The 26,494-nt window shown below is 39.1% G+C and overlaps 3 protein-coding genes and 1 long non-coding RNA gene across 4 annotated transcripts; 2 read left to right on the top strand and 2 right to left on the bottom strand.

The window, feature by feature from the left end:
* The first annotated feature begins 2,916 nt into the window (after nt 1–2,916).
* On the top strand, nt 2,917–7,138 carry LOC143877428 (guard cell S-type anion channel SLAC1-like). Its single transcript, XM_077379470.1, has 2 exons — nt 2,917–3,437; nt 5,513–7,138. The coding sequence occupies exons 1-2, from the start codon at nt 2,973–2,975 to the stop codon at nt 6,215–6,217; spliced, it is 1,170 nt and encodes a 389-aa protein (XP_077235585.1). The 5' UTR covers nt 2,917–2,972; the 3' UTR covers nt 6,218–7,138.
* Nucleotides 7,139–9,761: 2,623 nt separating this feature from the next.
* Nucleotides 9,762–10,784, bottom strand: LOC143877429 (uncharacterized). Its single transcript, XR_013250618.1, has 2 exons — nt 10,379–10,784; nt 9,762–10,160 (listed from the first exon to the last, which is right to left on the bottom strand). It is a non-coding gene; the product is annotated as an uncharacterized LOC143877429 (long non-coding RNA).
* Nucleotides 10,785–11,299: 515 nt separating this feature from the next.
* On the top strand, nt 11,300–15,003 carry LOC143876594 (guard cell S-type anion channel SLAC1-like). The gene is made up of 3 exons (XM_077378296.1): nt 11,300–11,890; nt 13,281–14,089; nt 14,234–15,003. Exons 1-3 carry the CDS (start codon nt 11,414–11,416, stop codon nt 14,619–14,621), a joined length of 1,674 nt encoding a protein of 557 aa, XP_077234411.1. The 5' UTR covers nt 11,300–11,413; the 3' UTR covers nt 14,622–15,003.
* Nucleotides 15,004–16,987: 1,984 nt separating this feature from the next.
* LOC143876595 (uncharacterized) lies at nt 16,988–25,261 on the bottom strand. Its single transcript, XM_077378297.1, has 27 exons — nt 24,526–25,261; nt 24,046–24,184; nt 23,866–23,937; nt 23,698–23,769; nt 23,532–23,603; nt 23,341–23,412; nt 23,060–23,131; nt 22,911–22,982; nt 22,740–22,811; nt 22,564–22,632; nt 22,351–22,422; nt 20,519–20,590; nt 20,325–20,396; nt 20,183–20,254; nt 20,021–20,092; nt 19,878–19,949; nt 19,636–19,707; nt 19,458–19,529; nt 19,284–19,355; nt 19,128–19,199; nt 18,981–19,052; nt 18,823–18,894; nt 18,688–18,761; nt 18,472–18,603; nt 18,066–18,404; nt 17,610–17,980; nt 16,988–17,513 (listed from the first exon to the last, which is right to left on the bottom strand). The coding sequence occupies exons 1-27, from the start codon at nt 24,623–24,625 to the stop codon at nt 17,169–17,171; spliced, it is 2,937 nt and encodes a 978-aa protein (XP_077234412.1). The 5' UTR covers nt 24,626–25,261; the 3' UTR covers nt 16,988–17,168.
* Between the last annotated feature and the right edge of the window lie 1,233 nt (nt 25,262–26,494).

A 26,494-nucleotide genomic window follows, 5' to 3' on the forward strand; every position in this document is an offset into this window, starting at 1 on the left:
AAAGAGCCCTGTGGTTCACAAAGACACTATTTTCCACCGACGGTCAGTGGTGTCACAAACTCCTATCGACAGGGCCAACGTATATCCCTCATTTGACAGGATCATGATTCACATATTTGCCAACGCATTATTGCCCCATTGGCGGGGCGGTTCATAGTTCTCAATAATCTAAGCCTCCACAAGAAGTGTCCATAACAAAGTAAAACAATGAGCATGCAGAAATAAGTAAGCATATGTTTGTCAAAAATCATAAGCTGAGATAAGCAGAGAAACAAAGATATATGTTATCAGTGGAATGCTCAATATCACAGAAACGATGAAGATAGTTCATATGAATCACGAGTATTTGTCAAAGATCATAGGCTGACGCTCGTACAAACAGAATGTTACAGAATCAGCAGGATTTCTTATATCATGTCAATAATAGAGATAAGGCAGTGGAACAATATATAATATCTCAATAACAGAGGCGAATCAGTAAGACTTGAAAACACGTGGACCAACACACTGAAGCATGCTAGCTAGACCCAATTATATCTTAGGATGGGCTAATTATAGGATATCACATGATTCGAATTCTAACACAGCTCATGAGCCTTAAGGGAGTGACAAGGAAAATTTTAGAGATCAAAGAACTAAAATAACACGATATTACTTACCTCTAAAGCACAACTCCAACATCCTCGGATTTGGACTCTTCGTGGGTCGCACTAACGACAATTCTCTGATTTTTTTGTGCTTTATACGCTCCCACATCTACAAAATAGGTAGAATCTATTTTTTAGATTTTACCCAACACGCCGTTAAAGCTTTCTGGAATGCGTAAGAAATCTGAAATCGGATTAAAAATGAAATAGTTATGGAAGTTTGAGAATCCAGGTTCTAGAAACCTTTCCCTTCCTGAGATTTCTAAAACCTGGTTTTATTACTTAAAATCCAATAAACGCTGCCAGGACGACAGCTTGATTGTGAACCCTCTTTTATACTGTTTCAAACTAAAAATCTGGATTCTAAAATCCGCATATCCAAACGGCCCCTAAGTCTAGCTAAAAAGTTGGGAGAAAACAGTATTCCCCCTAACAAATTTCTCTCTCAACCTGACAAATTTGAAGTCTTCGGAAGGGTAAGATTCCTAAACCAATCTCCTTCCAAATTCCTACAATTTCTCTCAACTATTATTCACTTCCAAGATTGCCCTTCTATTTCCCCTCTCCCATTGGTCTAAAATCACTTTACAATTGCCCCTTTTGGGAAATCAATTTAGGTGTTATTAAAAGTCCTAAATACCTCCCTCATTCTCTCAATCTATAGGAGAAAAATTATTTTCACACTATCCTTTATGGAAATTGAAAGTGGAGAAAATTATCCCCAACCATTTTTTATAACAACACTCCTTCCTACCTTCCCCTATTTGTTTAACCCGTCATTGATCGTTGCAGTTCCTTGAGAATACTGCAAATTGAAGAAGTTTAAACTAAAGAGTTTAGAAGTTTTTCATCGTGGGTCCTGGCCTATATTAACCATGAGAGAGCAAATTACAGTTTCATTTTTCAACAGATTTTGTCTTATTATCTGAGGTGGCTGCACTCTCATGCAGCAGTGGATCCGCAAAATGCCTTGTGCTATGGTCCCTAGCAAATCCCATAATATAAAGATGACAACTTTGCAACCGTCCACAATTCACGTGACAAGGGGGGCTCATAATCCAAGAGGGGTGAAAAAATCATCTCCCATTTAAGAGATTTGGATAAGTCCACTTCCCATAAAATCAGGAGACGTTAGTTACTTTTTCTCAATCATTAGGTTGATATTTGGCTAATTTATATCATGGGAGGGTCGTCCGAACCAATATATGGTAAAAGTGGTGGCCTGTTGGCCCCACACCCCTTATCATGCGTGTCTGTGGCAGCTTTTTATGCTATTGTTTTGGTGCTCGATCGCCTTATGGTTCTTACTCCTCTTTCATCGAGATGCCTTTTCCAAATTTTTATTTCTTAGATTTGGCATAGGAACAACACCCACTATACTAGATTTAGCCAATTCGGGTACGGATGGGGATTCTCCAATTGATTCTACAGATTAGGATTTAGATGCCTCTGCGCATAGAAAGGCTCGTTTGAGTGAGATATAGGGTAGGGATGCACTGATTTTAGATGCGGCTAGAAAGGCTCGTTTGAGTGAGTCATAAACCCTCCAAACAAGCAAGGGCTTCATCCTCTGCTTATGGGAATGCTACTTTGAGAAATGCTGTGAAGGATAAACTAGATATGTTACGAGATAAACTGGATATGTTAGTTTGGCTTATTGCTAGCGTCCATTGCTAGCCCTTGCTCTTGCTAGCCAATGAACAGAGAAAGTTATTCCACTGAAGGTTAGTGGCTGATTGGTAGCGTCCATTGCTAGCCCTTGCTAGCAACTCTGCTTCAACGGGGTGAATTTATCATCACTGCCCTTGGTTTGGAGTTCTTTCTTACAAATTGGAGTTTTTTCTTATGTCAGCCGACCCAATCACCCCCTTATATGTGAATCATCTAAAGAAGGGTAAAATATTGATTTTCATAGCTTTTTAAGGAGCGTGACTTGCGTGGAATTTGAGTGTGAACAGCACAGAAAACTTGATTCCTACAACTGCTTTCCACGGATCCAAATTATCACTTTTTTTGGAATGCGTATATGCATAACTTAACCCATGAAAACGAATAAATTCCCTATCAATTTCCTCCATCCTCGTAACAACTACTCATTCCTGTTCCTATAACTTTATTCTACAAAAAGGTCTGAGCTTCTCCTTCACACCACACCATCCCATCCGTTGTGATATCTCTCAGCAACTCTATTTCTTAGCTTGGCTCTAACAACCACTCCCTCATCTCCCGATAGTAGTAAAACCCTGTTTGCTCATAAGTAAGAATACGAAACATACACATACATAAATCATCACAGAACCACCTCAACAACTTGTACAAAGTGTGATGAAAATGACCACAATACCAACTTCTCCAAGCTCCCATGAGAATATCTCCTTAGATATTCATCAAGGTCATCAAGGTCCTCTTGGGGAAGAACCAAGGTCTGATGATCAACAGAGATTATCAAACGAACACATGAAATTCAAACCGCAGCAGAGTTTAAGCCAGCACGTTTCACTGGAGACCGGATCTCCGGTACTACTGAATAGAGAATCAAAGGGTAACAAGGAAGATGGTATGGGTAGAAGTTTCAGTGGTATTGAAGGGAGGAGGAAGGGAGATTTCAGCATTTTCAGAACGAAATACGCTATCCATAAGCAAAACTCGAACTTGCCTGTGACGGAGACGGAGGTTTATTCTCAGAGGATTGATGATTTGAGAGTGTTAGAAGAATCTGTTAACCTAAGTATTCCTAATCCTGGGCGATATTTCGCGGCCTTGAGAGGGCCTGAACTTGACCAAGTCAAGGTAATCTTCCCATTCAAACTCTTTTTCTAGATTTTGAGCTTTTTGTCTGCTTCCTCTTTGTCTTTTTCCGTCAAAAGAGGACTATAAAATGAGTATGGCTTGCTTGCATTATTTCATTTCCTGGAATATCATGCAAGCACAAATGTTCCCTCCTTTGTATTTAGCAAAAAGATTTAGGGAGTTTTTATACGGTTTATGCCCGTATAGACCAGTATTTTTCAAGTAGTACTGTACGGGCCACAACATAGGATAATCCGAACGTACTGTCTATTTGATGGGTCACAACGTAAATAGGTTGTACCCAAAATCATCTCCATAGGATGATCCTGGCCCTCCGACTACGGAGGAACTGCACATTAAAAAATCCCCCCCTTTAACGGTCTTTATGAGAGTTGTTCATTGCTTGAGGATAATTCATCCCCTTTAACGTTTTTCATTACCTTTAAAATATAATGGATGACATCATTTCCCTTTTTATAATGAGTATTTATATGGTGCCCGATCGTCAATGTGTGGGAGGTACCGCCCTCGATATTTAATCCAACAGCAGCGTACTTTTTAAGTGGCTGCTGTTGGATATCAAAGGCGGTACTTTTGTCGCACGGCCCACATGGGACTTGAAGGGAGGGCACCGGCCATATAATTTCTCTTTTGTAGTAGCTTGCATAAATATAGTGTTGTGGTGGATAAATCTGTTGATTCCTTTTGTGGTTTGTATTTGGGTTCTTTCTCCCATAGTTTCAAACTCCCCCACATCATCATGGACTCCCCTGCGTCGGACTTCCTTTTACTTTTGTTGCGTTCTTGTCTTAGTCCGTGTTTTACCCATAGTTAGCAAAACTCCGTTTTAAAATCTAAAGGATAAATTCATCCCCTTTAACGTTTTAAAATCTAACCAGATAGAATCCCCCCTTTAACGGTTTCTCTGAGAGTTGTTCATTGCTTGAGGGTAAATTCATCCCCTTTAACGTTTTTCTTTGCCTTTAAAATCTAACGGATAACGTTGGGAGGGGAGGGGGGGGGGGGGATCATCATTTCCCTTTTTATAAAAGGAGTATTTGTATGGTGCCCGCCCGTCAAGTTAGGTGTGGGAGGTACCGCCCTCGATATTTGATCCAACTGCAGCGCACTTTTTAAGTGGTTGCTGTTGGATCAATTATCAAAGCGGTACTTTTGTCACACGGACCACATGGGACTTGAAGGGAGGGCACCATATAATTTCTCTTTTGTAGTAGCTTGCAGAAATACAGTGTTGTGGTGGATATAAATCTGTTGATTCCTTTTGTGGTTTATATTTGGGTTCTTTCTCCCATAGTATCAAACTCCCCGACATCATGGACTCCCCTGCGTCGGACTTCCTTATACTTTTGTTGCGTTGTTGTCTTAGTCCGTGTTTTACCCATAATTAGCAAAACTCCGTTTTAAATGGTGTTTTTTTGAAAAAACGCATTGTATTGGTGTGCCGTATAAAACTCCATTTAAAACTTTCACAACGAATAAAACTCCGTTCTTTTGAGGCAAACGTTTTAAACACGTTTAAAATGCGTTTTAAACATTTTAAACACGTCTTTTTGGCCAACTTTCTAATTTTTCCCCACCATATTTTGTAAATGACAAAAATTCTAAACTCATTTTCTTGTGTTTCCATTTTTTTGACTACGTTTTTTTTTAGCCCCGTATTAAACTCGAATTTTTGCCGTCCCCTTTTTTTGCCGAAACACATTTTGATAACTATGGTTTTACCTTACAAAGTCAATTAAAACTCCTTTGAATCTCCTATGAGTCTTATGACCACATGTGTATTCTACGGCGTCATGACTGGAATTTGGGTTGGCAGCATTTTTACCCGCATCCGCATTTTGAAACACTGCCTTTTCTGTTATTCTTTCTTTATTCTCAGCCTCATTTCTCTATTTTTTGCAACTCTTTATTCTCTTATCTATTGAGGCTATTTTGCCCAAACATATAGCCTATATGTAAAGAAAATGATGCAAGCAAGAGAGATTTTGATCAAACGGTTCCCAATTTGTGGATTACAACAAGAGAACAACTAACGATTATGATCTTGTCTGCAGGATTCTGAAGTGATTCTGCCGCTCCCAATGGACGAAAAGTGGCCCTTCCTCCTTCGATTCCCAATCAGCTGCTTTGGCATCTCTATGGGTCTAGGCAGCCAAGCCATCTTGTGGGGTGTCTTGGCTACAAGCCCTGCAACACAATTCCTTAACATAACGCCCCTCGTCAACCTTCTCATCTGGCTCCTTGCCCTCATCGCTCTCCTCTCCATCTCCATAACCTACGGACTTAAGTGCACCTTCTACTTCGAAGCTATAAAAAGGGAATACAACCACCCCGTCCGCGTCAACTTCTTCTTCACACCATGGATTGTCTGTATGTTCCTTGCCATAAGTACACCACTCGTTCTAGTGGGACACCGAAAACTTCACCCGGCTCTTTGGTGCATTTGCAGTGTACCTCTCTTCCTTCTTGAGCTCAAGATCTATGGACAATGGCTCTCTGGTGGGAAGCGGCGCCTTTCTAAGGTGGCAAACCCATCAACGCACCTTTCAGTGGTGGGAAATTTTGTGGGTGCTATCTTGGCTTGCAAGGTAGGATGGAAGGAGGCTGCCAAGTTCTTTTGGGCAGTTGGTTTTGCACATTATCTTGTGGTGTTTGTGACGTTGTATCAGAGGTTGCCCTCTAGCGAGTCATTGCCGAAGGAGCTGCACCCTGTGTATTCCTTGTTTATAGCGCCCCCGGCCGCAGCTAGCATAGCTTAGGAAGCCATCTATGGAGAGTTCGATGGGGTGGCGAGTACATGTTACTTCGCTGCTCTGTTTCTCTACATGTTGCTAGCTGTTCGTATCAACTTTTTCTTTGGTTACAAGACTCTTAACAATCCAAAAGAACAATTACCTCACAGTAGGTCCTGAGTTCAAAACCCAACAATTCCTTGATATTAAAAATCTACATGTACATCCAACCCAAAAAAGAGGGGCCACAAGTGAGAGGGAGTGATGAAGTATAAATGATTGAAACCCGACCCAACTCAACCTTAAATGCTACCACTCACTCCCAATTGGTAGCTGTTATAAAAGAGTTTGTGGTGTTTATAATTTTGTGTGTATTTTGTACAGGTTTACAGTAGCATGGTGGGCTTACACCTTTCCTATGACAACGGCATCGTTGGCCGCCATTAAGTACTTGGAGTCTGTTCCCTGTGCCCTAAGCAAGGTAGTTGCCGTGACACTCTCGTTCTTGTCCTCCACCATGGTCTCTGTGTTGCTCGTCTCTACCCTCCTTCACGCATTTGTTTGGCATTCCTTATTTCCAAACGATTTCGTCATCGCCATCATCGGTAAGAAAGGTAATGCAGCAAAAATGAATGGCAAGGAGAAAAAACCCTTCCAGAAGGCGGCCTACAACATATGGAGATGGACCAAGCAGTCTTCTCTTTCCTTTGTTTCTTGCATAACAAAGAACAGTAAGGATTTGGAGAAACCAAAAGAGGTGGCTTCCTAAGAGCATACAAAGCAAGAGTAAAAACAAACAGTAGCTACTGTCGATCGGTTATAGATTCATGGATTTTTATATTTACAAATTGTATGGTGTTATAAAAAAAATAAGGGTGTTCTGTTTGGGACCTCCCGAAATGTAGTTCTAATTGACCCCTTCCACAAAATAAGAGAATAATATCTCCTTCAGCGTACATCTAATTGAGCCAATTATTGTGCCAATTAAAGATCTCAACAAGCACAATGAAATTTCCACCTAGGAAGGTAGACTTCTCACCTTGAGGGTGCCCCCGAGGTGAAGGCAGAGCAGATACTCGAAAGAAATTAATTTAGAACACTTTTAAACTGGCTTAAAACCTTTTAAATTCCTCTTAAGAAACCCTGATTCATGCATTATTCCTTTTTTTAATTCTGGAATTTCCATTCCAAGCTAAAAATAAATTTTTTTCCATATGCCGGAATTTTTTTGGTTCTTGGGATTTTTGTGGAACAAAAAACTTCCTGGGAGATTGGTGGGGAAAAAAACTCCCTGGAAGTATCCTAGTAAAATAAAAATCCCATGTTTGGTTGACCGGACTTTGGTGGGTTGTTTGGTTGCTTGAACTGTTGGGAAGAAAAAAAATTCTTCTACAAGCTTATTTTTGGTTCCCGGGAGTTTTTTTTTTTCCTTCCTAGGGTTTCGTGCGGGGTTATTTTGGTTCCTGGGATTATTTTGGGCCCACCAACCAAACGTGGGTTTCCTGCCGGAAATTCCACAAAAGTTGCAAGAACAAAAAAATTCAGGCGACCAAAAGGAGCTGATAATTTCATAAGCTAATAAAAATTGTTCTCCCAGATGAGGGTTATGCAAAAGGTAGTCCCACAAGAACACCTCATTTGTATTGTAAACGGGTTACCAATAAGGTATGGTGTTTCACCACCAACATCCAAAATCGAACACTTTAATTTGAAGAGAAGCTAAAGAAAAGTGGTTATGCTCTGTTTCAATTTCCTCAATGAAATTCCTGGATCAAAAACTAATACCCAAAGGACTAAACTCTCCTTCATGCTATAGAAACCGCAATGTGAAAGTCAACCAATAAAAAAACCTAACCCAGAAAATCGAAACGAAAACAGTATACTCGTTCCAGAAAAGGAAACTACTATTTTTCCCACATAAAGTTAAGGGCGCTGATTTCCATAGGCTGATCCTAGCCCTATGATCTAAATAGAAACTACATCTTATGCAACCTCCATAGATTGTAGGGGTGTGATCATCCTATGGAAATGATTTTGGGGCACAACCTATTTACATTGTGGCCCATCAGATGAATGGTTTGGATCATCCTATCGAGTTGGTCGTACAGTAACATTAAGGCCCGTCCACAACATAGGATGATCCAAGCTGTCCACGGTTTGTATAATCCTATGGTGTTGGTCGTACAGTAACATTAAGGCCCAATCGTAGGCCCCATCGATAATTTTCAAATTGAAGCGTACCGTCCACAACATATGATGATCCAAGCCGTCCATGGTTTGGATCATCCTATGGTGTGGTTCGTACAGTAACATTAAGGCCCAATTTAGGCCCCACCCATTTTTTTAAAAATGAAGTTTACAGTCGAGACCATATGATGATCCGATCCGTCCATTTGATGGGCCATAACTTAAATGGGTTGTGCCCCCAAAATCATTTGCATAGGATGATCACAACCCTCCAATCTATAGAGGTTTCCATAATAAGCAATTTTTCTTTATATCTGAGGGCTAGGATCATCATATGGAAATGGTTTTTTGGGATACAACCTATTTACGATGTGGCCTATCAAATGGACCGCTTGGATCATCCTATGGTTTGTGGAGAGAGAGAGAGAGAGAGAGGTGGGAAACGTGCACTAACTGATTTAACGGGGGTGGGGACACACTCCGTCCTAAAAAAAAGCAGAAAGTTCCTATATGTATTGACTTCAAAATTGTTGGAGAAATTTGTCAAGAAATATATTTAGAAATTTTCTGATAATATGAATGTCTTCAAATCTACCAATAATTATAATAATCAAATAATCAAATTAGTAAAAATAAATTAATCAAGAAAAAGGGATAAAAATAACCTATGCGTAATTGATCAAGGCATGTAAAAAATCATGCCCTTTTTATAGTCAACACGCCCCGTCTGCATTCACCTGCGTTTGGCTCCCAAGATTCAACTATCTTTCAGGGTTTGTTCCGTGGAGGGAATTGATCCCAGGAACTCGTCATGCCTGTATCGCAAAAGAATGATACAATATGAAAGCTAAGAACAAAGATGTGGGGGTTTTCTAGAGAACTGATTATTTTTTGAAGAGATAATTAGAAGAAGAAGGCGTGATAAATATTAAAAGAGTGGACGTTCCATACGTTCCTAAAATCTCTCCCACTCCCCAAAATATCTCATAATGTTTTACACCTTCTAACTTCCCTAAAAAATAGGACAAGATATAATGGAATTGATTTATTAATTTTAAATCATCTAAAACTCTAACAACTTGCTTATGTCATTTTCCTAGTTTGAATTTGAATCATTGACGGGTTGACATTTTTTTTTACGACGTAGGGCATCCCCACGCCAATTGTTTTTGGAGAGACTATTCCCCCAGACTCTGTTCACTTATTTTCCTGCTGCAGGAAAAGAAAAGAAAGGAAAGGAATTTGACGTGGCAAAATGAAAAGGAAAGGAAAAGAAACTGGGACAGGAAACCTGTTTTCTCACTGTTCACTTGCCCGGTCTACATAACCAAAAACACCATAACACCCATAACCAACAATCAGTTCAAGCCTTCTGCAATAAAAAAGCAACAAAAATGATAAATATTCTCATTAACTAATGTTCATGTATGCAACAATCTCATTCAACAACATGTAAATATTAAGCAGTGAATAAAGCCATCTACTGATTAAACACATCTACTAGATAAAAAATCACATCTCCCCCATCTTTGGGACAGAGCAGAGATTAAACCTCCCATGTACTGATTAAACACATCCAGTGCATAAAAAATACGTCTACCCCATCTGACGTGGATCAAAGCAGAGATGGTGGTAGATTAACAACACAATCTTGATCCATCCTCATAACAAGACAATCCGGACTTTAATCAGTAGTGATTAACAACACTACTGATTAAACCCATCCACATCACCAAAAAATCCAGCTCCATTAACAATACAACCTAGATCGATCTCTCCAGAACTTCCAAAAAAACAAGATATAGTTTAGTAGCTTGTGTAAAACCCCCAAACGAAGAGTCTGACCCTCAGCTTTAGTAAAAAAAAGAAGCCAAACCCTAGATTTAAACCACCAAACGAAGCCTCCTTTAAACCCCCATACGAACCCTCAGTAAGCACATCAACCCTAGTAACAGCAAACAAAAAAAGGAAAGAAAAGAATAGAGAGAGAGAGAGAGGTACCTTCGCCGGAGTATGTTCAATGGTTGCCGGAGACGAGCTGATGGTCGGAGAAGATGGGGTATGGCCGGAGAAGATGAGGGTTCGTCGTTCTTCAGATGGTTTGGAGAGACGAGGGTTTTGTGGCTTTTGGCCCGATGAATTTTCCCGAGAGAAAAGGAAAATCGTTTTCCGACGTATTTGGTGAGAAAATAATTCGGGGTTTGGCGAGAAAGCAGTATATCCACCTCATTTTTTTCAATTTACACGTCTGTATTTCCAGTTTCTCGTGAAAACAATCAAACGGTGCGATTTTGCAATTCTCGTGAAAATAACTGCTATTTTCTTTTCCTTTCCCACATTGAGAAAGCAAGTGAACAAGCCCACGGAAGCGCGCAATCACCCGTAAACCACGTAGCTCGGGTGAGCCCGCCCGTGACAGGCTGACTCTTACATGCCAAATATTTTGATAGATACACCCACTTTGTTTAACTCCCACCATTGATTATTTGTGGTCGTTGTGAACAATTACAGCAAATTGAAGAAGTTTAAACTAAAGTCTCTAGAAGTTTTTCATTGTGGGTCCTAGTAATTTAGAGAATTCCCTGGTAATTTACTTCCATGGAAATTGAGTTTTGTGAAACCCCAGAAACCTTGATTCCCAGAACTGATTTCCCGGAATGATTCCCAGAACTGATTCCTGGAATGCATATATATAAATCAACCCGCATCAATTGCCTCTTAATTTCCTCCATCGTGGTAACAGCTACTGTTTCCTGCTCGCATTATATTATTCAACGGAAAAAAAGGTCTGAGCTTCTCCGCCGTACACCACACGATTCCCATTCATTCTCGTGATATTTCTCAACGACCTCTCGATCCCTTTTAAAAGCTTCACTCTCGTCCATCAAAAAACAAGTGCTCCTTCATCTCCCGTGACTCACAACACTCTCTGCTCAGACGTAAGAATCTTAAACATATATAAATTAATTATCACAGAACCATCTCTACAACTACTCCAAGCTTCTTTTTTCGAGGTTCTTCAAGCGTTTGACAAAAATGACCACAAAACCAACCTCTCAAAGCTCCCTTGAGGATCTCTTCGTAGATATTCATCAAGTTCCTACTAGGGAAGAAACAAGGTCTGATGATCAACACAGATTATTGAACAAACCCATGAAATTTAGAGATCAGAAGAGAGCGCAGCGGAGTTTCAGCAGGCAGGTTTCGCTCGAGACGGGATTTGCGGAACTGAATAGAGAATCAAAGGCTAACAGGGAAGATGGAATGGGTAGGAGTTTGAGTGGTTTTGCTGCGGTCAACAGTAGTGGAGAAGGGAGGAAGGGGGATTTCAGCATTTTCAGGACGAAATCCGGCATTCATAAGCAAAACTCTAGCTTGCCTGTGAAGGAGACGGACGTGGATTCTCAGAAATTGGATGCCTTAAGAGGGTTGGAAGAATGTGTTAACCAAAGTGTTCCAAATGCTGGAAGATACTTTGCGGCCTTGAGAGGTCCTGAACTCGACCAAGTCAAGGTAGTGTTTCTTCTATTGAAACTCTTTTTGTAAATTTGGAATCTTTGTCTTCTTCATCTCTGTCTTTTTCCACAAAAGGTAGTATAAAATGAGTACGGTTTGCTTGCAGTTGGCCAGAAAATCATGCAAGCACAAATATTCCCTTCAATGCATTTTGCAAAAAGGATTTAGGAACTTGTATTCACACCCCTTGTTTTGATAGATGCAACCGTTTTTCTTTTTTCTTTCTCTCTTTGAAGAAGACGATGGCCCCTGATTTCAAGTTATATTAATATATAAATATGAGTATGTAAGGTAGATGGAGGTGAGGTGTTCTTAGGATTTTTTTTCGGGAAATGATATTTTCCACCCCCTAAATGGATAAAATCCCCTTCTTTAACGGTTTCTGTGAAAATGGTTCACTGCTTGAGGATAAATTCACCCCCTTTAATGTTTTTCTTTGCCTTTAAAACTTAACGAATAATGTTAAAGGGGGTATTTTATCCGTCGGAGGGGAAAATATATATCATTTCCCTTTTTTTTGGGTGGCATAATTTACTCCTTTGCAGGCCCAATCCATATCTTAAGTCCATAAAAGCCAAGGTTCGTAAGGATTGACCATTTTCATCAGGTAGGTGAAGGGTAGTTTGGAAGTAGAGAGCGACTCGTCTAACACAACTTTGTGGGCTAAAGAGATTTGCGACAGTCTGTGGAGACTATCCAGTCTCATGGTTCAGATTAATGATAGTAGTTTCTCTTTTTCTCTAATTCCTAGACATGCCACCTATTGGGGTAATCGTCTAGCCAAATTACGAGCATCTATTGCCTCATTTTATACAGGGGAATCTTTACTGAATTAAGTGCACTAGTAATCATTTATATGTTTCTTAATAAAATTAGTAACTTTTTTATAAAAAAACATAACATAGTATAAATAGGGCAATGATAAATTCGCACCCCCTGAGTACGCATACGCACCTCTGATAATGTGATTTGATGTCAAAAAGCATTAAAGTTGAGCACTGTTCACATCAAATCATGGTATAAGGGGTGCGTTTGCATACAACAGGGGGTGCGAATTTATCATTGCCCTATAAATATTGTGATATTCTCTTTTATATTGGGGCTATTTTGCCAAACATGTAGTCTATATATAATAGAAAATGATCCAAGCAACAGTGAGATTTTGGGAATTCCTAAGTCCTAACATTCGTTGTAAGCAAGTCGAGTTTTTCTCTTGGATATAGAGGTCAGGTGGTATGTCCTCTCTTGTAATTCTTTTTACATTTTAATAAAATTTTAAGGTTCCCTCCCGGCTACTAGATAAAAAAAAGTGAGATTTTGATCAAACGGTTCCCAATTTGTGGATCACAACAAGAGTAACAACTGGCGATTATAATCTTGTATGCAGGATTCGGAAGACATTCTTCTCCCAAAGGACGAGAAGTGGCCCTTCCTCCTTCGATTCCCAATCGGTTGCTTTGGTATATGTCTAGGACTAAGCAGTCAAGCCATCTTGTGGGGTGCCTTGGCCACAAGCCCTGCAACACAATTCCTTAACATAACCCCCCTAGTCAACCTTCTCCTCTGGATCCTCGCCCTCATCGCTATCCTCTCCATCTCCATAACCTACGCACTTAAATGCATCTTCTACTTCGAAGCCATAAAAAGGGAATACTACCACCCCGTCCGAGTAAACTTCTTCTTCGCGCCATGGATTGTCTGTATGTTCCTGGCCATAGGTGCACCACCCATTATAGTAGGCCACCGAAAACTTCACCCTGCTGTATGGTGCATCTTCATGGCACCTGTCTTCTTTCTTGAGCTCAAGATCTATGGACAATGGCTTTCCGGTGGGAAGCGGCGCCTTTCTAAGGTGGCGAACCCATCATCCCACCTTTCGGTAGTGGGAAACTTTGTGGGTGCTATCTTGGCTTGCAAGGCGGGGTGGAAGGAGGCTGCCAAGTTCTTTTGGGCCATTGGATTTGCACATTATCTTGTGGTGTTTGTGACGTTGTATCAGAGATTGCCGTCGAGTGAAGCATTGCCGAAGGAGTTGCACCCCGTGTATTCCATGTTTATCGCTGCCCCGGCGGCAGCTAGCATAGCTTGGGAAGCCATCTATGGAGAGTTCGATGGGGTGTCAAGGACTTGTTACTTCACTGCTTTGTTTCTCTACATTTCGCTCGTCGTTCGCATCAACTTCTTCTGGGGCTTCAGGTAAGACTCCTACAAAAATGTCAAATAATTTGTTCACGCCGAAATGACCATATTAGTAGGGTTGCAACTCAGGCCGAGCAGATGGGGTGACATAGGTTATAAGAGAGTCTGTGGTGTTTATAACGTTGTGTGCATTTTGTATAGGTTTTCAGTAGCGTGGTGGTCTTACACCTTTCCGATGACAACAGCATCGTTGGCCACTATAAAGTACTCGGAATATGTTCCCTGTATCCTAAGCAAAGGACTGGCCGTGACACTCTCGCTCATGTCCTCCACCATGGTCTCCGTGTTGCTCGTCTCTACCCTCCTTCACGCATTTGTCTGGCATTCATTATTTCCAAACGATCTTGCCATCGCCATTACAAAGAAAAGACACAATAATGCTGCTAAAATGAATGGCAAGGAGAAGAAGGACTTCAAGAAGGCCGCTTATGACATAAGGAGATGGACCAAACAGTCTTCTCTTTCCTTTGTTTCTTCCATAACAAAGAACAATAAGGATTCCGAGAGACCTGAAGAGGAGGTTTCTTAAGAGCATACAAAGCTAAGAGTCAAAAAAAAAAAAACACAAGCAGAATGGAAGCTGAATGCGGTGTGTATATAAATAAATTCATGGGTTTTTATACTTCGTGAGATGAACAGCCCTTTAGGATTGTGCAAAACAGTGGCCCTGATTTTGCCCAACTGTATTAAATAAAGGATTTGTCTGTTGTGTTGTAGAAAAATAGGGTGTTCTGTTTGGGACCTTCAAATTTACCCCTACCAGGCTCTTCTGTTTGGGACCTACTGAAACGTAGTTCTAATTTACCCCTACCACCTCTACGCCTTATGTTCCTATGCTAATCAGTTATTTTCTTTCAAATCTGTCAAAGTATATTTAGCTCACTTTCACAAAGGGAAATAATATCGGCACAACCATGATTTAGTGACAGCACAAACCCAGCTTATCCTTTCTTCTTTAATTGGCTTGTGATAGCCCACGTTTGGTTGCTTGGATTGGCTCGGAGAGTAGTGGAATAGGAAGTCAAAGGGAAGAAACAAGAATTTGGATTTGCCTAGAATTACTTTTGGAAATTGTGTACTAGAGTTTCGTTGCGCGGCAAATAATGGGAGATTAGGAGAAAAGTAAGCTGTGTCATTACCAATATATGGAGAGAGATGAGGGAGAGATAGAGAGCATCATTCCATAGAAAATCCAACCATAATTCTTTGCTTTTGGAATAAGGAGACAAGAAATAGACAAGCAATCATTACATGAGAGAAATCCAAGGGAATAAATAGGAGCAATGCATTTTGGCAACCAAACATGGATTGGCATGCCAAATCCAAACCAAAATCTGACAGCTGCCGAGCCAATCACCCTCATGTCCTCCACCATGGAACTGTAATAACCCTTCAAAAAGAGCCTTCATATTTGGTCCAAGACATCTTTAGTCAACCCTTATTCAACACTTGAGTTTCTATTCCAAATCACCCTTTAAAATATTTTAAATGGTAAAAAATGGGAGAATGTTTCAAGATGTGATCCAACGCTTTCAATTATGTTATTATAAAGTTTTATACTAAAATCTCAAATTTTTTTTTTAATCAAAATTCAGAAGTTTTCAAAGACTTAAGGTGAGATCATAACAATAATGAGCACAAGCAAATTTACTACAAACTCTCAATGGACACTGCTAACATCCTTAAGACTAGTATTATCCTATATTATCTTAACATAAGAGAATTATATAGAAGAAAGAATCGAAAAACCAGGGAAACAACATGAATTTTCTCTATGTTGTGTACTTAGAATGTACACTAAGTTAGTTTTTTGTTATTTGATAGGGTCTTATTACAAAAGTAGGATAGAGATATATGATAGCACTCTTCCGGATAGGTACTGTGGGTAAATGTTAAATGGCTAGGAATGATATGGTTCGTTGTTGCCTCCTACTAGGCTTATTAAACTGTATTGGTTTTATCTTCACGGTCAAAGAATAAGAAGAAACCAACCCAACACGTATCCATTGTTAACTTACCAACTTCTCCAATAGCTTAAGCTTGTTGGAGAAAGGCGCAAACACGTGGCACATGTGGTCCCACTTTGGGCTGACTATTTCATATGGATTTTTGCTATCCGGGAGGTTTGAACCCGAGACCTTTGGCTCTGATACCATGTTAACTTACCATCTTCTCCAAAAGCTTAAGCTTGTTGGAGAAAGGCGCAAACACGTGGCACATGTGGCCCACTTTGGGCTGACTATTCCATATGGATTTTTGCTATAAGGAGGTTTGAACCCGAGACCTTTCGCTCTGATCCTTTCCTCATAGAACATACAGGAGGCAAATTCAAGTTCAAAATTCCACAAGATTAAACTTGAAGATCCCTACACAACCTCACACGCTCCATGTTTTCCGAACTATTTTAGCCTTTTTCAACACAAACAAGCTTCTCTTTGTTTTTTTTAACTCCGATCCATGTTTAGGATGTAATTTTATATCTAGTTTCAATTAAAATACATTTTTTAAAGTTCGCTATGTAATTTTAATTAATCTTACTTCCTACTTTAAAAAAAGTATTTCCCATTATCATACTAATTTTCAACGCATGCAGGAGGCAAAAATATCACCAGAACTTTCTTAAAAAAATTAGCTGTCCAGTTTAGTGTTAATCATGTTTCGGTTGAAATAAAAAAAACCTGAAAAAACAACTCTACTTGTAAAAACGAGAAAAAACAACAAGATTCCTTTAAGAAATTTCATACCTACACCGAAATGCTTCCTATGTGCTGATGACCGAAACCGAAACTCAAATATAAAACCTTTGGTTTCATCCCACAAATTGCAACACCAACACTAACATTGGAAATAAAAATGGTGAAAATAACAATACTGGTGATTTATAAGCTAACACTATCAGTATAAAAGATATCACATTAAGCGCGTCTCAGGTCCTGCTCCAACTGGAGATCTACAGAAAAAGGTCTGCTCCAACTGGAGAACTACAAAAACATGTTAGAAGATTTTCGAGTATACAGTTAGTAACCCGCCAAAAACAAAATTTGGGACTTTTTCTTCCTTTAGTAGGAACACAATTTTAAAGGGTGCTCTTGGATATAACTTCTCCAAACCTCGCAAACCATTGCTCATCAGAGAAGCTGTCGTTGGGCTTGACATGTTGCTTTCCTTCTGTGTCAACAACACATCGGGCATAATTAATAACCTTCGGAGACACCGAACATTGTTTGGAGGGAGCCACAGGAAGTAATGAGATCAAAACCCGTGCAACTTCGAGCATGTTGGGCCTATCGGAAGGGTGCTTTTTTGTGCAAAGCAATGCAAGCTGGAAGGTCTTCCTTACTAGGTTGAGATCAGTGCAGGTAACAGATACCTCCGAATCCACTGTTTCCATAACTGTGTTATCATCTGCTTTAGAGAGAATCTGAAATGGGATAACAGAAATCACAATCTCAAGGATGACACATCAAACCGACAACCACTAACAAGGGTTTGAAACTTAAAAAAAGCATAAACCTACCAGTTGGTGCAAATTGGACTCGTTGTCTACAGCCTTCTTTCCAGTGAGTAGCTCCAGTAGAACAATCCCAAAACTATAAACATCAGATTTCTCAGTGAGTCGTGAGGTCCGAGCATATTCTGGATCGATATAGCCAATTGTGCCCATCACATAGGTAGAAGCATGGGTTTTAGCTGATGGGATGCATTTCGCAATCCCAAAGTCAGATAGGTGAGGTTCGAAGTCGTCATCCAATAGAATATTAGAGGACTTAACATCTCTATGAATGATACGAGGGTTGCAATCATGGTGAAGGTAAGCAAGACCCTGAGCTGCACCTATTGCTATTCTCAGACGTGTATCCCAATCAAGCTTCACTTTCTTAGACTGGCCTGTTAGGGGATATTACAGAATAACAATGTTTTAAGATCGACGGAGATACAAGAAGAAAATAAATAGTGAGTCAAAGCTACCAACCGTGAAGTAGGTCCCAGAGGGAGCCATTTTCCATGTAATCATAGAAGATAAGATTTCCATGAGGGGAGAGTGAGTAGCCAAGCAAGCTGACAAGGTTTCTGTGCTTGATGCTACCAATTGTCTGCAACTCAGTTTCGAACTCTCGCAAATTATGAGGATAATGAGTGTATAGCTTCTTGATGGCAATTGGCTTAGAGTTCTTGAGTACACATTTATATACCGTGCTTGAAGCACCATAGCCAATTATGTACTTCTCACTCAAATTCTCAGTGATTCTCATTATATCTTGGTAATTATGAATAGTCATGTCCAGATGAAGGATAACCAACTTTGGAGGACCTGAACAAGCAGTAGAAACAATGAGTAACACAATGTAAAGAGATGCTCTTCGCTTAAGTATACATACCTTGAACAGTTTTGTTAGAAGCCTTTATAAATTGCTTTGGTTGGTTGGATTTATAAATTGCAACTATGATCATCAATAGTAGTGTGACGGAGCCCAGCGTTATACAGACAATTGCAGTTGTGGAGATAATGGCTGCAATAGAGAAAACACAAGATATGGAAAGTTAAATGAGTTGAGGAGGACAAATGCACGAAATGAAGTGTTTCCAAGGACTACCTTTGGGTACCCTGGGATATATTCCACAGAAATATCCTGACCAGTTGCCGCATAAAAAAGGATTCCCTAGGAAACTAAAAAACACAGAGTTAGAATTAAAACGAACACAGTGAAGAATATCACTAATTTCTCTACCTTTCTGATGGAAACCTTGAAAAGTTTTTGGAAAAAGGAATATCTCCTGACAAGTTGTTGAAGGAGAGGTTCCTGAATTCAAGTATATGATCAGCTAAGGACTATAAAAGGAACTCAGTCAAGTTATAATTAGAAAAGAAAAAGGCAAATAAACTTACAGAGTCAGCAGACTGAAACAATTGGTTAACTGATCTGGGATCACCCCATGTATATTATTATTGTTCAGAATCCTAAAATACAAGATTTACTAAACATTAGATTCTAGAAATACATAAAGAAAATTTCCCAAGGGGTAGTGATCTTACAGAGACTCAACATTCTGCAACTGACCCAATTCCTCAGGGATCCCACCAGAGAGCTGGTTGTAAGATATATCACTGCCAAGTTGAAACCAAGTTTCAGTTAATCAGTTATAGGAATCAGATGTAACACTTGCATGACTGTATACTTAAGTAGCTTACACAGCTTGAATGCTTCTAAGGTTCCCAAATTCGGCAGGTATTGGTCCGTTGAGATGGTTCTTACTGAAATTCCTACAGCGTATATATATGTATATAACAGTGTCAGAATAGATGTGCCCAAGAAAGATAACAGAAAAATGGGCAAAAGTCAACAATCTCACAATATAATCTTACAATTGAAGAAGGTGCTCAAGATCACCCACAGAAGCTGGAATATGTCCCGAGAAATCATTGTTGGAGAGATCTCTTGATTATGAAAGATGATGTAAAAACAAGGTCCATTAATCAAGATGGAGAATCTATAAACAAATATCTTTATACAATTCGATCAAACAAGAAACTCCAAACTTACAGTGTATCAAGATTGATTATGTGACCTAACTCAACTGGAATCGTTCCCTTGAAATTGTTTGATGAGAAGTTTCTGCAGTTTTAAATATGAACTTCAAAGGAAGACATAAATTGAATATCTACATTGACTTCATGACTTAGTTGGATCTGGAACACAACCACCTTGTATACCGCAGTAGACCATACAAAGGAGGAGAAACTAAATTTACCTACCTAGAAATTATGGAGTCGATTAATACTTACAAATATGTTAAACTCTGTAGCTTCTGGAACTCCGAAGGAATCGGACCATTCAATCGATTTCCATACACATTACTGAAACGAGAAGCTACAAAATCAGAACTAGACCCAAATCCAGTGAAAGTTGCTTGAGCAGAATGACTCACAATTGATTTAGAGCTTTGCAAGAGCTGATGTTTCGTGGAATAGGTCCTTCCAAATTGTTATTAGCGAGATTCCTAACATAATCAAGATTCAAAAGTTGTTTCTATACGGCCAAGTTAAATGGATGCAAAACAAAGAGATCGACAGTCACTACATAAACTCACAGTTCAAACAAATCTTCAAGCTTGCCGAGCTCGTCTGGAATGCCACCAACTAGTTGATTATCATTCAGCTGCCTGCACATGAAAAGGAACAATTACATATAGAAAACCTACTGAAAAACAGTATGTGTAAAAGAACACTCACAAATAGCTAAGATTTGAGATGTTTCCCAACTCCCGCGGAATTGACCCAGTAAGCTTATTGCCATGTAGGTACCTGGGAAGGGAACCATCAACCATAGTAGCTTTCAGAACATCAAGAGCCCAAAAAAATACAATCAATGAATAGAAGTGCAAAAGGCTAAAAGTAATTGGATGAGAAGTATGACTAAAACTCACAGTTTGCCAGTGTAGGACAGATTTCCAAGTATTGGAGGAATTGTCCCAACAAGTTCATTCTCACTTAAATCCCTGAACAAGAAGCAAATTCATGAAACTTTATAATGTTAGTATAATGGCAGTGGCAAACAAAAATGGGAAGAAACAAAATGATGAAAATGTTAAAGAATAAAATATAAGATCAGATCAGCTGTGTATTATCACACTGCTGGAAAAAGTTCTTGAATCCCTAGAATGAAATAGTGGAAAAAGTTTCCAACAATAACCGAAGGTTATAAAAAAACCGACATGATCTATCCATTGAGGCTCAGTAATATTACATTTTAAAATCACAACCAGCATGTATTTTCTTCATCGGCCTTGATGAAGAATAGAATCGTTAAATATTTTCCTACACAAACTTCAATATACTATAAAAAATGTATCCCTGGAAAGCAGGCCTCCCTGGAAATTGCACTTGTCAATGTAGCTAGACCAAATATATTAATTTATGTCATGAATTATATTCCAATACATTTTTGTGCCCCCTACAATTAAAATACGTCCCAAAAGGGCTCCTTATAACCAGTATGCAATAATTACAATACAGCCCCAAAAGGCTCCTTATAACCAGCATGTAATAATTGGTTTCCAACACAAACTTAGTTAAAATACAACAGATGGATCCTTTTAAAGCAAAATGCCCCCTGTCAATGTACTTGTCAATGGTGTGGGAAGACCAAAGATGTTAGATTAATGTCTCGATTTCTATTCCATTACATTTCGATGCCCCCCCTACAATTTACAATGCATGCCCAAATGGCCCTCTGTATAATGTCAACCCTCATGGATTACCGAAGCCCTGAAATACAAATTAGAGGGATTTTCAACATGTGAAGATCGCATTGTTTATGTGCCATGGTGGGACTGTTGTTCTGAGATCAGGATTGGGATTTTATACAAGGTCTTGGTTGTAAACTATATCTTGTACAGGTAAACTATGCATATAGTGGAAACAAAAAAAAACTTTCAAAAAAAAAAAAAAAACAACTATGCAGAGTGTAAGCGAGCCATGGAATTAGTCACATAACCTAATGAACTACGTAAATCTTGTGTGCTGTCAAATTGTAGTTTTTGTTTATTCTCTGTTTAATTGTATTACCATCAAACCCTGGAAGTACTTCTACAAGGCCTAATATATGAGGAAATCCTTGAACGTCACAAAGTCTTCAGGCTCACATTATAGCATTTAGCAAGAAGATTTAGGTGATATGACAAATATAAGAAAATTTTAAACTACAGCTTATTGTCCAAAGAATCCATGAAGGGTAAATTCGAGTATTGACAATACCAAGTGTGATACAGTGGCATATCCAAGTGGCACTTTAGGATAATGTCATTTGGCATCCATGTGGCACATCCATGTGGTTTAACTTGGTCTTGGGTTTTGCATCGGAATTTAGATAAGCAATTACTATGTCTAGTTTTTAGTACGTGTTAGTTAAGTCTTTCTTTAATGATTTATGGGGACTTTGTTAAGACTCATTGGGTTTGTATTTTGACTACTTCAGAAATGGTATTGTCATGAAAATTGTCCTAGAAGTTATTATAGGGTATTGAGAATAGGGGTATAGAAGTTATTGGTAAGTCATTTTCCATGTATCTCATTTACTTCTTGTATCTCCAAATATATCAATGAGAATGAGCAAAGAGGGGATGATAGTTTTTGGTTTAAAAAAAAAAAAAAGGCTTTTCTAAGCATTTAGCAAGAGTTCTACTTCTTGTGTTTTTCTTCAACAACCCTAAGGATTACAATCTTTGATCCGAACGGTATCAAAGTGTAAATTACTTACAAAACAGCAAGGGCTTGCATCAGACCAATCACATCTGGAATCTTCCCAGTAAGCCTATTCCCTTGAAGCGACCTGATAAAAAAAAGGTCTTAAACAATGCAAAAATAATGCTAAATTTGCATGCAAATGAAAACCAGCAGAAAGGTATACCCTTGTTTCTTAAGATTTAAAACTAAAGTAAGAAAACATGAACAGAAAGAGAAGTGTACATACAAGGTAGCCACTTGAAGAAAACCAATATTGTAAGGAATTTCTCCAGTAATTTGGTTGTAAGAAATATCCCTGGAATCCATGATAAACAACAGAACATGAGCAAATGAAGAAAGATTATCCAAGCTATACAACTATGGCAGTCAATACAAATAGATGCTATTTGTGAAGAAACATACAATATTTGAAAACTGGTACAGTTTCCAATGGCACTAGGTATTGTCCCAGCAAGGTTATTGCCCCTTACATCACTGCAGCACAACAGTAGATGGTAGTTCAAACAAGGGACAAATAAGTCATGCTACCTAGAGAGAGAACGATGGATGTGGGATAGGAAAATAACCACGCACAAGTACCACAAGCCAGTCAATTGGCACATATCGGGAGACAATGTTCCAGTCAATGAATTCCCACGCAAACCCCTAAAACACACATTGCAACAGATCAATAAGTACGAAAAAATGCAGAATTGGAGACATTGTAGTTAGCAAGAACTCACAAGTATTGCAACACTTCACTCCAGTATATGAGCCTAGGTATGTCACCAGTAAGCCTATTTGAGGCAAGATCACTGTACAATTTTTTCAGCAAAACCCATTACCAACTATATAATACCAACATCCAAATAGTTTTTTTTTTTTTTTTAAAAGAAGCCAACACAAATAGTCCCATAGCCTATTGATTCTCCACAATTAAAAACTTCTCGAGTTAACACGTACTATTAACACAAAAAAATGTATGAAGTTCGCTAGTAATCGTAAAAGGGGCAAAAAAACTCACATTTGTTTCAGATTTGGGAGCTGAGATAAGGTTGTAGGAATGGGGCCAGTTAACTGATTATTCTTCAAAGTCCTGCATTGAAAATTTGCACTTAAAACAAGTTAAGAAGCTTCAATACCAAACATAGTTGCAAGCCATGGTTGACTAAATAATCAATCAACATAAATAAGCATTCTAGAGAAGCAACTGACAATTCTTCAAGTTGTTTAAGCTTGGATATTGAGAATGGAATATCACCATAGAGCAAATTCATGGATAAATCCCTGCATTCACAAAACCACCCTTATTCATCCAGTCATCTAAGAAGAGAAAAATCTCTACTACCTTCTTATTTTCAACAGAGAGTAGAAAGATTACAGGATTTGTAGAGAAACACAGTTCCCAATCTCATCAGGAATTTGCCCTGTCAAGCGATTCCCCTTGAAGTCTCTGCACATTACGAGAAACAATCACTTTCTTATAAATTTATAAAAGCCAGGAAATAAACGACGGCACATAGCCAAAATAATTACAAGAAATCCATACACTGATTGCAAGCTCAACAAATCCCCGATTGCAGGCGAAATCTCCCCACCAAGATTCAAATTCGAGAGATTCCTTCACAGAAAAGACAAGTCCATATTATATAAAATGGTAACTTGAAAAAAAAATAACCTATAGAAACCACGTAAAAAAGAAAAAAAAGAAAACCTGAACTAAACTTACAGGGATAGAACAGAGAATGAGACATTGTCACAACTAACGCCTCGCCACCAACAATGATCATCGTTCCCACCGTCATTCCAGTCAAGTAGCTCATCTGCACCATTGCTAAAGAAAGCCTTCATGGACATCAGAGCTTTTCCTGCACAATCAATCATCTATTCATCCCACTCAACTATAATAAACAACAATAAAAAAGTATAAAGAGGCTGAAGAAGATAATGTTGGCCACAATCAACAGGAATCCATATGAAACAGTGACTACTAAACATCAGAGAGATTCGAAAAAATTATAGAAATCTTTCTAAAGTTTCAGCTTCAAAGGATCTTTCCAAAAACAGTAGGGATATGAAACACATGCTCTTCATTACAAGGCAAAAATGAAGAAGCAAAACAGAAAAGAAACCTACTCGGATTGTAAAGCTTTTCAAAGAAAGTATGAGTGGTGACGAGGAGATGAATAGAATAAACGAACGTACATACCTTCATTTGGTATCTGAGAAGAGGCATTCATAAGAGACGAAACTACCGCCATTACCGAAAAGAAGATAAGTTTCTTCTTCTGCAGCAATCTCTTCTCCATGGAAGCATAAAACAAAGAAAAACAAGAAACGTCGGTGAAAATGCTCAAAACAGTCCTCTCTACCACATAGAAGAAACCTGAGTTTGAGACTTCAGAGGGACAGTTGTATGTCAAAAACGAAAATGAGAAGAGAGTATTTTAAAAAGAAAAAAAATGAATTTTATTGAGGGAGAGAAACGGCGGTGAGGCGACCGGGTACGGAGATGAGACGCGGAAAAGGTGTAAATAGACAAAGGCCGTATTCCCGGTTCTCGAAATGATTTAACCGGCCGTACGGGGAGAGCCGGTTTAGGGCAGATTGGAGAGAATTAACAAAATCTGTATATAGAAAAACGAAAGGTCTTTTAACTTTTAAGCCCCCACCAAAGAAAAAAGAAAAAAAAGAAGCTTGTTGCAGAAAGCTAAAAACAGAGCAATCGTAGAGTCGGATAAAGCTCCATTTTACGATTAATGTTTGCTTAAAGACGTTAAGCAGTAAGGAGAAGCCGCTTTCACACTGTCCACCTTGGGAGCTGCGACTCAGAACCAACCAAATCCTCCGTTTGATTTTTATTTCTTTTTCTCTTCAATTAGATCTTGTAGATGATAAATTCGCACCCTGTAGGATAATTCGCCCGCTGGAACTTTATACGCCCGATATGCTCCTTTTGGTGCCGGAATTTTTAATTTTTTTGGTTCTTCAGACTTTTGTGGAACTTATGCAGGAAACCCACGTTTGGTTGCTGGTGATATAGTGGGCACAATAGCATCCCATGAACCAAAATAACCCCGCATGAAACCCAAAACTGGAAAAAAAAGATCCCAGGAACCAAAATAATCCCGCACGAAATCCGTTGAACCAAAATAACCACAAGAATAACTTTTTTCTTCCCAACGGTTCAAGCAACCAAACAAAGCAAAGGGGTGCGAATTATCCTAGAGGGATGCGAATTGATCATCTCCCTTTAGATAGTTTTCATTTAAACTTTGATACAAGAGGGGGCGTGGGGGCGAGACAGACATAAGAGTAAATAGTCAGTTTCATGATCAACGGTGGGATGACAATCTTCGGGTCCAACAAGGGGACGCGTATTTTAATCAAGACCGTTGATATTATAGAACAGCATACGGATACCCAGAAAATTAACTTCGCGTATTTAATGGACAACAAAATCAACGGCTTAGAAATGCAATCCAAACACTCTTTATGTTGTTGACTTCAAGTCAAAGAAGATTCATGACGTTTGCGAAGCCTAGTAATTTACCAAAATACCCTTAAAGCTTGAATTTACCAAAATAGCCTCTAAGACTCCATGCAAATTCGTTTATCAGTTTATGCCCTTGGATTAATATATAATAAAAAAGTAAGGATATTTTCGTACATTGATTAGAGCGTAGTTCCCTCGCTCCCCAATGCAACAGAACCTTTTTCAGGGTTTTAGCTAGCCGAGACACCTACAAAGCCTCATAAAGAGCTCGGACACGTGTCAGTTCCTTGTGCCAATTAATGGCGCAGAATGACATCTGACACCGTCCCTGCAATTGCTCCGCCGGCACTTGCCGTCTACCTCCGCAGTGTCCTCTCGTGGGCCCCCACTCACTGTTCTGAGGAGCCCATTTGAGTTTAAAAATATAAATATACATTGAGTTTAAATACATTGATTAACACTTAGCTTCGATAAACCTTTTTTTAATGAGAAAGTTTCTTGATAATGATTGAAAGAAGAGAGACATTGTTCAAGTCCCAACACAAGCAGGAAAAAAAGAAAAGTAGGATTGGTAATAGAGTCTGTGTGTATGGCACGTGCCCCAAAGAACATTCTGGGTCACGCATTGAGCAACACACCGAAACACCAGAGTGGCAAGAGAGCCAGAAGGGCAAGAGAAATA

Source organism: Tasmannia lanceolata, unplaced genomic scaffold, assembly GCF_043159265.1.
Source record: "Tasmannia lanceolata isolate RefF3 unplaced genomic scaffold, GAP_Taslan_0.1 ptg000005l, whole genome shotgun sequence".
Lineage (NCBI taxonomy): Eukaryota > Viridiplantae > Streptophyta > Magnoliopsida > Canellales > Winteraceae > Tasmannia > Tasmannia lanceolata.